The sequence below is a fragment of the Astyanax mexicanus genome, chromosome 21, assembly GCF_023375975.1.
Source record: "Astyanax mexicanus isolate ESR-SI-001 chromosome 21, AstMex3_surface, whole genome shotgun sequence".
In the NCBI taxonomy this organism is placed as follows: Eukaryota; Metazoa; Chordata; class Actinopteri; order Characiformes; family Acestrorhamphidae; genus Astyanax; species Astyanax mexicanus.
Window position 1 is genome coordinate 19,155,873 of NC_064428.1, and position 13,499 is coordinate 19,169,371.

The window sequence follows — 13,499 nt, forward strand, 5'->3', positions numbered from 1 at the left end:
GAGGGAGGGAGGGTTTAGGGGGTTTTGGTCAAGCAGTAGGCTACTGCTTTGAGAGAGGGAGGTGGTGGATACCTTTTGAGGAGTCAAGTTAGTCACTTTGAGGTTCAAGATCTTCTTTAAGGTTTCCTCCTCAACTCTGAAAACCATTGAGTGAGTGAGTCTACACTACACCAGTGGTTTAAAGAGGTTTTATTTATAGATGGTTTGGAGTTAAAAGGGCCTCCAATGGAGAAGTTCCAAGCTGGAATGGTCCTGGGCGCAGTCGGAGATGCCCTTGGATATTACAAAGGCAAGTGGGAGTCGTGTATTTCCGGAGCTCAGATCCAGAAGGAACTTGCTGCTCTTGGGGGGCTTGGAGCCATCAAACTGGATCCAGAAAGTTGGCCATTGAGTGATGGGGCAATAATGCACAAGACCACAGCGGAAGCCCTCGTTACAGGTAAGAACACAGTTACCAAGATGACTCAGGTGAGACTAAGGCTGGGTGACATGGTAGAAACACTGTATCAGGAAATTCTAAAAAACTTTCGCATTAAACAGTATTTTATATTTTACATCTTAGCACATGTGATCAAAATAGTGATTATATCCTTAATTTTATATTATATCCTCCTATTATATCCTCCTATATTGTCCTATCCTAAGTGCAGAGGATGGCTGCACGATATTGGGAAAATATTAAATTGAGATACTAAGAAATACAGGAAAAAAATAATAATAATTGGCAGAATCAATATTCCATGTCATGACATCTGTGTATCATTGATTGGTGTTAAATAAATGGTATTAAAAGTTTCGAAAAATGTATATTGACATTACACAAAACATTGCACTTTCTGCAATGTGACTTTTGCACGTTTGAATTGCAATATCGATGCAATTGCAATTCAATACAGTCAATATGTATTAATAAAATACATTTGGGTCAGTGCTCTTTAAGCACTACTGATATCATCAATATGCATAAAAATTAGATTGCCGATATGATAATAAAAATGCACTTTAAGTACTACTTTTATGGACATATAAGAAAAAAAAAAATTGCTTATGGTGACCTTGTTCTGTTTCAAAGAGACAGTTTGATGTACCCTTATATTTACCTACCGAAGATTGGATAGCTAAAGATTTACATCAGCTAAATATAGAGACAATATACGAAATATAACATACTATGACTGAAAATAATATAATATGAGATGCTAAAGATTCAGTATGATTACTTTCTTAAAGGGACAGTTATCCCAAGATGACAGAATATTAGTGTAGCTGATAGTTACAGTGCAAATAGGACATTTGGGCAACTATGATGCGGGCACAAAAGACATGATATATTGATATTGAAGCTCTGTTATTACAAATTTTATGTCATCTATTTTACATGTAAAATGTGCTTGTAGGCAAGGAAATACTAAACTGGGTCTGCTAGACAGAGAGAATTCTGAAATATGCACGATTAAAACGAAGTTCACAAATTGAACTCACTGCACAGGTTTGTGAGTAACATGTTGAGTATGATAATGAGTTTTTACACATACTATAAGTAAAACACACACATGCATCAAATATAAAAAAAAACTTGCTCTTATAGCCATCAACACTGAGGCTGGCCAGTCAACCCTTTATAAAATCTGACAATATACACAAGAAAAGGTTGTATCTGTGCTTACTGGGTGAAGAGAAGAAAGAGATACACCCACTATGCAAATAATAGGTGGCAGAGGCCAATGGGAAAGGAGTGAGCCACTGTACAACTGTTTAATTCACAGTTTCAAGTCTATTTAACTCTTTACCAATTTCCACTGTATATATTTTCCAGTTAATATTGGGTATTTTAAGCTAAATATAAGGTGGGGTCTTGTAATTCTGCAGGTCTTGCCGCTTTAATTCTTAAAAAAAAAACATTTTCTTTCAGTCAAACGAGCACTGGACTTTAATCTACACAGATTTCTCTCATGAAAAATGTGTATTTGGGTGAGTAAAGTGCTTCATTTATTTAGAGTAAGCTTAGATTTCCACAATTTTGACTCAAATGCCCGATAATGCAGAGCTTACAGCGCAGCTACAGGCAGAGCAGCTATGAAACTATTTTAACTCGTGGAGTGTTTATAACCAAACAGATCGTATATTCTCGTCCTGTTTAACTCAAAACCTTTTAAAAAACATTGATAATGGAACTGTGGCATATTCGCAATAATACACTCCAGGTTCTTGCTATTATAACGTGTAATATTGGCACTGCTGTGCTGATCTTTGGTACTTGGCATGCAGCAGTGCCAATATTAAACGTTATAGCACTCTTTCTCGTGTATTATGGCTTAATTGTAAGGCTGATACTCATAAACTCTATTTGCAATCACAATAGTTTTATTTGATGAGTTAATAGTAAAGAAAAAGTAAGTTAACATATGTTTTTACTAAAAAATATATTAAAAACATATTTTGCACGACTTGTGAGAGCTCAGAGGTAGAATGTTTATTATCAGGTCCTGTGAATCCCTGTAATATTTAGCAGGGAAAAAACTTTCCCACATGACTCTTTCCAGGTCACACACACCCACTATTGTGTCTCTCCCAAAAACACACATCACTCACCATTCAGACTAAAGTCTGCGTAGAGACATCGGATCAGTCTCTTTCCTAAACAGTTGATGACACCCTCACACATCAAAACACCCAACTGCCTCTCATCTGTCAGTGCCCAGCAGTACCACAATAGGGCCGGGTTCAAATTCCCCATGGTCCTCTTGTCCCATCCGCCGTCATTCTAATGCCCCCTGACTCCAGGTAATCTCCATCACGACAATAAATAACCTGAGCACTGCTGGCTTCCTTTAATCCTCTGAAACCTCAACATAAATGTCAATCCCCATCCTGACCATCTCTTAAATACACCGCTGGCATTTCCCCATAACATCTAAACTCTAGTCAAGCTCTGGAGTTGCCAGTTAGGCCCAAAATAGAAGCCTGAGTTAATGTGATCCTCTACCAGAGTCAGACAATGGTGGGGCAGGGTTGTTGGACTGCTATCATCTTGTGCTGTGAGCTGGGTTCAAAGCCTGCTGCGGTTCTCCTAAGAGGCACGATGACAGCCTCTGGCATTAACGCGCTGCTTATCCGAATTCCAGCGCTGCTCCACTGCAGAGAATCAAAATGCCACAAACGAGCCCAACAAAAGTCAGTCGGCTCCACTTTAACTTCAATGGGGGCCAATCATAAAAAGCTTACTTTGCATAGAGTCACATATTAAAACATTGTGCCATTTTTCATAGTCTAATAAAGTCTAGAACAGCTAGCCAATTTGGCTTATTAGCTTACAGGCTCAGCTGACAGGCTCATGTTTTGTATGTGCTGTATTCAGCTGGGCTTCTTAAATGAGCCCCATCATTACAGCCCACACTAATCCCACAGGGGTCCCATCTAGGCCCCATATGCATTATACAACCATTACTGACATTCATATACGGTGCCATATGAAACCTGTGATATACAAGCCCTACATGGCTTATATATACAAGGAGGGTGAGGAACACCTGGGCAAGGAAACAAGGAGGCAGGGTTACAAACAAGACACAAGATGACAACACTCATGGCTATACAGGGTCTAGCCAGAGACAGGACAATAACAAAATAAGGCCATGTGCTTAAAAGAGCACATGGCTGGGAACACAAGACAGTAAAAGGCAGAGGCACATGGAACCAAAAGAGAAAAATCACAAGACAGACACAGGCTAAGGTGTGACACTTTGGAGAGCCATCTCATCTGCTGGTGTTAGTCTACTGTGTAATATCAAGTCCAAAGTCAGTGCACCATCTATCAGGACATTTTAGAAATTTTAGCTAACAAAACAGATTCTTATCAGATCTAAGACCATATAAATTTGAAAAGGCCCCATTCAAGAATTATATATATCTATAACAACTGACATTAACATGTGTCTTTGCTGAACATAATTGTCCAGCACAAATGCATCTCAGTTTGGGCTTTTTGATCACCCAGGATGCATATTAATGCCAGCTAGGTGTGATGTAATTAACATTAAGGCAAAATAAATCTGATTTGACTCTGGCTTCAGCCTAGAAAGGTAAACATATACAAATATACATAAACTTGTCCCATTGTGGCATGTCAAGATGTTGAATAAAAAAAACGAACAAATGTTTGTAAAAAAAAAAAAAGGTTCAGAATGACGGCATGTGCAATGTTGTACATGTGCATCCTGTTTGCAGAATAAGTCAAAAACCAAATGAGCATAACTGCACTGAATAAGGATTGTAGTTTGTACAGTGCAAAGTGCTAAGCTAAACAACACTTGCAAAGTAGTTTGGTAGTTACAGAACTAAACTATAGACGCATCATAGATAAATGTTTAGCTTTTAACATTCTCTCACCAGGAGGTTCACTACCCAAAGGTAGTTTCAGACTGCATCTGTAATCATTTCAATATATGCCTTAAGCCATTGCTGTTAGCCAATCTGTGTGCAGATTTTAGGCATATGGAAAAAGGACTGATTCGGTCTGTTTGAATGAATTGTTGATGTTCAGTAACAGAAACACCAGAAAAATAGTTCACTTTCTAATGAACTTCACCTCAGACAGAAGACTCGGACTCGGCCGGTATCGTCCACAGTCTCCGAGTCCACCTCACCCGGAGACCGAGACAAGACGGATTCCACACAAGGTCGAGTCAGAGACGAGACGGAGACCGCTCGTTGACTCGAGTACTACAACACTATGACAAACGATTCAAACATGCAGCGTGAGCTCTCCACAACACACCCGCCTCGCTTAAGATAGTAGTGCATGTCAGGTTTTGCAGCAACTGGGTGCATTATTTTCTTTTTTGTCATTATTATGTTAACTTTCAGTCAAACTATTATGGTCAACAGGAAGTAATGATAAATAATAAGCACCCTACTAACCCTTGGTTATTAGAACGTCTACAGGTTCCCACCCTCCAGATTCACACCCATGGCCACCCTGGGAACTCTTAAGCCTGCTGCTGCTATATATGAGCCAGGTCGTCTGTTTTCGGGAGGAGGGTGCGGGTGCTGCTAATATCCGGAAAGCATCCCGCCCAATCTCTCCCACACATACACACACGAGCTGAGCCGCACTTCTAATCAGGGCTAAACTTAGCCTGACACACTACTGCTCAGCATGCAGGAATGCTAAGCATGATAATACCACATGATGGCATCAAAATGAGTCTGTGGCTGGAGAGATAGGCCGCAGTGTAAGTGTGTACAGTGTGTGTGTTTACCATGTACTGATGCATGATCCCTAATTCTGTGAAATCCGCCAATGTCACGTATAAGAATTGCCATGTTCAACACAGCTGACTGGCTGCACTGTTGTTTTGCTAAGATTACTGGTGCCTGGAGGATCTGTATCGAGAGCTGGTGAGGCTGTATGTGGATGCCATGGTGTCTCTGAAGGGCCGGGTGTCTGACCCCAGCACTGTAGAGGGCTGTGCCGCCCTCAAACCCAACAATTACCTGCTGGCCTGGCACACACCGTACAATGAGAAAGGTACACCTTCATCTACATGTACTGCTGATCCATGAATCAATAATAATACTACTGTATTTTCTCATCATATCATGTCAAATCTTATTAAAACGACAAAAATACACATTTTATTAAAAACAAATTCAGTATTATCCACCTTATTCTGCATAATGACAAGGAGGCAGCCATGATTGTTACCTGTTACTGGAATTTTCTCTGCATCAGCCCTCTATTAATATAGATTATAGACTTAAAAATTATGAGTTTCTTTGATTTTACCAAATTGATTTCTAAACTCTTTAATCTTAATGAATATGAACTTGTTTCCTTTGAATTATTTGAGGTCTGAAAGCTCTGCATATTTTTTTGTTATTTCAGCCATTTCTCATGTTCTGCAAATAAATGATCTAAATGACAATATTTTTATTTGGAATTTGGGAGAAATGTTGTCTGTACTTTATAGAATAAAACAACAACGTTCATTTTACTCAAATATATATCTATAAATAGCAAAATCAGAGAAACTGATTCAGAAACTTAAGTAGTCTCAGTTGTATACTCAGTTAGTTACATGGTGTCACAGTTACTGGAAGAACTGAACACAGTCAATCAATCAACCTTTATTTTCACTCAGGAATACATTTTCTATGCAGCTGAGCATCAACAACTTAAAAGGACTAAAAAAATCAAATCAAAATTAAAATCAAGTATTTAATCAGGTTAACCTAAATCTTGATAAAATAAAATTAAATAAAAAAGGCATTAATAAACCAACAAACATTTAAGATTTAAATAAGAAAACATAAAATAATTCAGAATTAAAGGATAATTGGACACTGTAACATTTAAAGCAGTCAAATAAAGAGATAAATAATTAGAATAATAAAAAAACACAAATAAAATAATAAATTAACAGCACCTCAGATAAGAGCATCGAAATACTTCACATAGTATTTTCGATCGTTTAACTATTTTAACTTACAACATGTTTCCTTATGTGTTCCTTCATAGTCAGAATTATTTCATTATGAATTAAGAACATAGGAAAAAAAATAAAATAAAAACTTTGCATAGAAACTTTTAACTGGTACTTTACCCGTAAAAATTTAATCTTACCACCCCAATCTTAGTACTGTAATTTTTTTGTTTTTTTACAGACATATTCTGGCACCTTTCGCTAATGAACAATTACTGTTGTTTTACACTGTTGTTTGACAGTGTAGTTGAAGAAGCTTTTGTAATGGTCTGTATCTGTTATTATACTGTGTGAACTCTTCAGGTTCTGGCTTTGGAGCAGCCACAAAGGCTATGTGTGTGGGTATGCGCTACTGGCAGCCTGAAAGACTGGACAGTCTGGTGGAAGTGAGCATTGAAACAGGCCGGATGACCCACAACCACCCCATAGGTACTGTATTACCCCTCTGCTTCAGCAACATACATCTACTTCTTTCCCGGATAAGTCTAAATAATTAAAAGAATCAAACTCAGTTAGCGTATTTTTAAGCGGCAATAGTAAGGAACAAGGGTGTGACAGGGGGGTGAACGGGGACGGGGAGGGTGGTGTTGTTTGCTGGTTTCTTTTTGAGATGTTGACATTTTGTAAAAATTAATAATGGTATTAAAACGAATAAAAATTTATTTAAAAAAATGAACGTCTATATTCTGGTCTATTTTCATACATAAGACGCACCAAATTATTAAGCGCATTATGCAACACACTAGTAAGGAACAGAGGTGTTGCCGTGTTTTGTAATTTATAAAACTGCAATTGTTAAAGAAAACATTTTCTTTTAAAATCAAACAAGCATTGGATGTTAATCTACATTCCTCTTCTGAAAAAAAATGTTTATTTGGGTGAGTAAAGCTAGCAGTTCTTTCCATGTAGCTTGTTTTAACACAATAAATGCGCAGACTACAGTCAGCTATACTCACCTCTGAACAGCAAAAGAGCTAGCCGGGGTTAGCAGCAGGCTACAGGCTGATAATATTCATCTCTGAATGGCGAATGAGCTAGAGCTTAGGGGGTAATGCTAATGCTTCTCCAGCAGTGCTAACTGGGGTTAGCGGCAGACTACAGGCCAATAATACTCACCTCTGAAAGGTGAAAGACCTTAATAATGTGCTGATGTCATTGCTTAAACTGTTATATTTGATCTTTTTAAAATTATTTTGAAAAGAGAGGAAAAAGAAACTAATGATCCTGCAATATGAGCAGAAAGAATTATGTGGTTTTATGTGCAGGTTTTCTAGGCTCCTTGTGTACTGCCCTCTTCGCTTCATATGCTGTGCAAGGCAAGCCAGTGGTGAACTGGGGCCGTGATCTGATGAAGGTGATCCCGATGGCAGAAGAGTACTGCAGGAAAACTATACGCCACATGGCAGGTGAAAAGATTCTTTACTGTGTTTACTGGACAATCCTTTATGTTACCTACAGTATTTTTCGCATTAAGTTATAAGGAGCACCAGTATAAAAGGTGTGCTATCAATAAACGTCTATTTTCAGGTTGTGCTAAGCCCTAGTAAAAGTTGCCCGACAGCGCTATACTGAGGAACCCTGAGAGTTCCGGTAAACCAGGGCGATATTAGCTTGCGGTTCGTCCCATGAAGCTCCCATGGTAGGCCACAGTCCGATATACTCACCTCTGAACGGTGAAAGAGCTAGCATTTAGGTCGGTAAGTGGCTAATGCTAATGCTGCTCCAGTAGTACTAGCCGATGTTAGCAGAAGGCTACAGGTAATACCGATAATACTCACCTCAGGACGGCAAAAGAGCTAGCATTTAGCACGGATAGTGACTCATGCTAATGCTGTTGCAGGTTTAAAGAAACAATAAGTAATCTAAAATTTTAACTTCCTTGATAACCCACCTGCCCATGGACCAGTGAATAAGCATGAATGTTGAAATGATTTTAAATGCCTAGTACCTAGCTAAAGTTAGCTAAAGCTCTGTTCTTCTTCTGTTTAGAAGAAAATTAGCCAGCTTGGTATTCGTCTTGTAGTCCTTCTGGGCTCTAAGCTGTCTCCATTTGTCAAACAAATTGCTAATATTTGTTTGTGTTCTCTGATCATAAAGTTTTTTATAGGATTTTATGCTGAGGCTGTAGCTGTGTGTGTTTGCCCCCTGTTATGTTCCATACCTGGCAACCTGGGGTTTGGAAATAAGACTAGGGAATGGGGAATCAGTGAAAAAACACAAACAGAGGAGTCATTCACACTGGCTAAAGCACTGGTCTTAAGAGCTGCCAGATGCTAGCTTGAACCTAACATACTGTATCCTCTGACACATCCTGATCATTTTGTGAGTTATTAAAGAAAATGTTATACATACTGGTTCTTTAATAAGAAAATATGTACTCTGTCAAGGCAGTGGTAGCAAAAATAACTCTCTCAACTGACTGATTAGTGTATGTGTTTAATATCTCGACATCTTCCCCTCCTCCCTCCAGAATACCAGGAGCACTGGTTTTACTTTGAAGCCAAGTGGCAGTTCTATTTGGAGGAAAGAGGCATTGAGGAGGAAAGCCAGAACAAGCCTCTGTTACCGAACAGCTATGATGCAGAGGATACTGATAAGGTTATACGTTTCTTTCTTTAATAATAGCTTACTTTATTAACATTTTATTATTTTGTTATTATCTAATGTTGATGCCAGAAATGCATCTCATTCATGAAACACCAGATGCAGTTTACCTTTGTAAAAGAAAAGTGATATGTATATTTTTTAAAAGTATACTTAACATGGAAAAGTACATACTTTTTTAAAATCAAAATATATACTTAAATACATACTAAATAAAGTATTTTGGAATACTTTTGGAATTTATGGCATTTATGGCATTTTGGAACTTAATATATTTCAGTTGTAATTAAGCTATATTTAAACACAACATAAAAGCATTAAATTGTGCTTTTGAGTCTTTTTTACACAACTTCTGCTAACTTCATTAGATTCAACTACGTGTTTTTTAAACACAATTTTTATACACTTGAAGTAAATAGTAAATGTACTACTTTGCATATTTGCTACTTTTTATTTGCTAATTTTTTATAGTAAACGTTGTCGGAATACGCCAACTAATCATTGCAGCTCATGTGTAAACAGTGTAAATGAGTGTGTCATGTTCCTATTATGTCTCTCAGATCTATAAGCGCTGGAGTTCAGAAGGTCGGGGAGGTCGGAGAGGTCATGATGCTCCTATGATCGCTTATGATGCTCTGCTGGCCGCAGGCTCAGACTGGGGCGAGTTGTGCAAACGGGCCATGTTTCATGGAGGTAAAGTATTTACTCTGAAGAAAAAAACCCAGTCATACGACAGGAACTGTTCTTGTGTCCCATGACTTTTGCCAGGCTAAAAACATTGCACTGACCTGTATGATATGCATGAATGTGCACCTAATTCTTGCTAAAGTCATTTGTCAGTATGTAAGGACAGTTCTAGCCAGACGTCGCTAGTTACGATCATTCCCGCCCACTGTGTTGTCTACACTGGTAATGCTTGGTAAGATGTATTCCTGGTACACGTGTCTAACATGTTTTTTAAGATTCTAAATATATTAAGACTCCAAACTCACTCGACTCACTTTACAAAAACAAAAAAGAGAATAATAAATAATCATTCGAGAATCATTTGATAGATACTTAATTGATGTGATGTTTGGACTTCCATTGTGGCACAGATACAGTATGGTCCACGTGTGGCTTAGTAGGGTTTTAAAACTCCAAGTACTTTTAATTATATATATATATATTTTTTTTTTTTCTAAAGTTTCTGAGGTTGGGCATTTTTTACATTATCATTTGCATTTTCACTTCCAGTTCTACCAGTCCTTTTAGATACAACCTTGACGGGCATGCAGGAACCTGAATCAAGCTGTCAAGTAGAATGGCAAATGAGTCTGTCTTATTCAACCCTGGATAGTGATCAATTCTATGCCCTTAACCTCCAGAACCCTAGATTTAGTATTCAGTTATTAATCCTAACACAGAAACTACTCTAAATTATTTGGTAACCATTTAGTTTAGTTTTTTTTTAGTTTAGTTCAGTTATGTTTTCTGCCTGATATTACACACCTACACAATGTTGTATAGAAGTCTCCAGGACTTACTGTAACTTTTTTTACTGAAGAGAAAATTAGATTGTATCACTTACAATTGTAGCCCATACAGTGGTGTGAAAAAGTATTTCCCCCTTACAGATTTCTTTTGTTTTTGCATTTAAGAAAACAAAGTAATTGACATCTGTCAGTCTGGAAAAGGTTACAAAATCATTTATTAAGGCTTTGGGACTCCACAGTGAGAGCTATTATTCACAAATGGAAAAAACATTGAACACTGGTGAACCTTCCCAGGAGTGACCTGCAGAAAAAAAATATTTCAAATGGGCATGGACAACTCATCCAGGAGGTCACAAAAGAACCCAGAACAACATTTAAGGTACTACACGTCTTGCTTGCATTAGTTAAGGTCAGTGTAATAGATGGAACCAGGAATTTGGCTGTTTACCAGACAATCCTGAAGGAGAATGTCTTACAATCTGTTCGTGCCCTCAAGCTCAGGCATACTTGGGTTCTGCAGCAGGACAATGACCCAAAGCACACAAACAAAGTCCACCTCTGAATTTTCTGACTGAGATGCTGTGGCATGATCTTAAAAAGGCAGTTTATGCTGGAAAACCGTCCAATGTGGCTGAGTTAAAACAATTCTGTAAAGAAGAGTGGAACAAAATTCCTTCACACAGATATGAAAGACTTGTTGCCAGTTTTCAGTAAAGCTTGATTGTAGCTGTTGCTGCCAAGGGTGGCACAACCAAGTTATTAGGTTTAGGGGGCAAACACTTTTTTCACACAGGGCTAGATTGGTTTGGGTATTTTTTTCTTTTTATAAATAAAAGTATTATTTAAAAAGCACTTTTTATATTTACTTAGGTTATCCCAGGTCTGCTATTAAAGTTTGATAATTGGAAAAAATATTAATATGACAAACATCAAAAACAAAAGAAATCTCACAGGGTTTAAGACTGCACAGAAATCATACACTTTTTTATGTTTTAACAGCTGGAGCATTTTTAATTGATGCTGATGGTCTCTGTTCCAGGAGAGAGCAGTGCTACAGGTCTGATTGCAGGCTGTCTGTATGGGCTGATCTATGGGATGAGCCAGGTGCCTGCTGGACTGTATCAAGACCTGGATAAAAGAGAAGAGCTGGAGGAGCTGGGGGCCAAACTATACCGGGCAGCCGCTGCAGAAAAGTAATCAGAGAAGTAACACCCCTGTCCCTCACCTTCTGGCTCAAACCGTAAATCCCTTCTTCTTCCCATCCCTGTATCCAGCATCCTCCTCTCTCTGGCACCCCATCCTTTGTTAATTAAGGTTTTAAATGTGAGCTCTGCATGGATATAACTTAACAGTTACTGCCTGAGTTTTAGTACACTTTAAATACTAAAAAACAGCTTTATTAGTGTAAGAAGAGAAAAAAAAAGAAAAGAAAAAGATAATTTATTGACACAGAAGTGTGGTTTGACTGCACTGCCATCTGGGCTCCAACAGATGGAGCCATAAGCACGATGTGTTGTGACCAGACATTGTACAGTAGCTGTGCTTGGCTGATCAAGTTGTAGTAAATGTTCTGGTGCATGTATATTATGTAAATGGATTAAAATACTTTATTAACAGAGATCCATTTGTACCAATTTTATTTCTTGTCAGAATTTAAATGTAGAATATAGAGAATGTAGAGATTTCCCCTCTTCTCATTACTAGACAACTTGAATGTCAGCTGTATTGTAGTTACTGAATAATTCAGCATTAGGATTGATTTAAGAATAAATAATATCCCTGAAGACTGAATAAGAATCTCGCAATCCCAAATTTAAAAAATCCGATATCTCACGTTTTACCTGCTTATCTTTATTTAATTCTTTAATATACAGCCTTTACTGCATTTCAGGCACGCAACACATTCCAAGAAATTGCATAATATCATTAAATTACTTCATTGCGAGAACCACTGTAAACATTACTGTGCAGTTTAGCTGGTGGTGTTCTATAGACAAATTCTAACTATTTGTTCCGTAGCTCTTAATTACTGGGTAAAGCATATAACACTGATGTGTTATTTGCACAAATAACACAGTGAAGAACTGCCACGCTGTTCCTAGCGCTGTTAGCTCCTGTCTGATGAGACATCACTGCAAAACTAGTGAAAGTAATGTTAAGGTAAAAAAAAAAAAAAACATTAAGAACAAAAACTTAGGTCGTGCCACAGGATCCCATAGTGTACTAGCCCCTCTCCCCAAAACCCATTTTTCTAAAAACCATAATTGACTATAATATTATATTAACATTTTAATGTTAAAATGTTGGACTATTATTAAAATGTAAGAAGTATCTATACTTTACTTCAGTAAAGTATAAATTACCAACATTTCTACTTATGTATGGTAACAAAGTATTTGTACTTCCTTACTTGAGACTTCTGACACCTTAAGATGTCTTTGCATGAAGAATGAGACAAAATAACACATGAAACTCCTAATAGCTTGGACTCCTTGGTGCCAAAATATGTTTTTAGAGCCATGAGAAGGAATGGCAGTATAACAAAGTGATAAATTATTTCCAGACCCATCCCTTTTTGTGGAATGTGTTGCAGGCTTGAAATGAAGGAATGGATGTATAATAATAAATTAAATGAAGTTGAGCAGATAAGACATGACATATCTTCAATTTGCAATTTCCATACAGTACCAACCTTTTCTGATTTGGTATTGAAGAATAACTACAAGTATCCTTGCCACCCCTTTCACACTATGGGTTGGTTTCCCAGACAGGGATTAAGCCTAGTCAAAGTCTATATTTTCCATTCCTAATCCTGTGTAGTCCAAGATTGGTCTTAATCCCTTTCTGGGAAATCTTTATGACTTCTGCAGTTTTTTAGGACCCCTGCATGCATATCGTATTTTTCACACTATAAGGTACAGCGGATTATAAGGTG

General features: G+C 37.7%; 1 protein-coding gene across 1 annotated transcript; it reads left to right on the forward strand.

Moving 5' to 3' along the window:
* The first annotated feature begins 9 nt into the window (after positions 1-9).
* On the forward strand, positions 10-12,184 carry adprhl1 (ADP-ribosylhydrolase like 1). The gene is made up of 7 exons (XM_049469927.1): positions 10-439; positions 5,366-5,530; positions 6,789-6,914; positions 7,751-7,891; positions 8,956-9,083; positions 9,650-9,782; positions 11,604-12,184. The coding sequence occupies exons 1-7, from the start codon at positions 226-228 to the stop codon at positions 11,759-11,761; spliced, it is 1,065 nt and encodes a 354-aa protein (XP_049325884.1). The 5' UTR covers positions 10-225; the 3' UTR covers positions 11,762-12,184.
* The last annotated feature ends 1,315 nt before the right edge of the window (positions 12,185-13,499 follow it).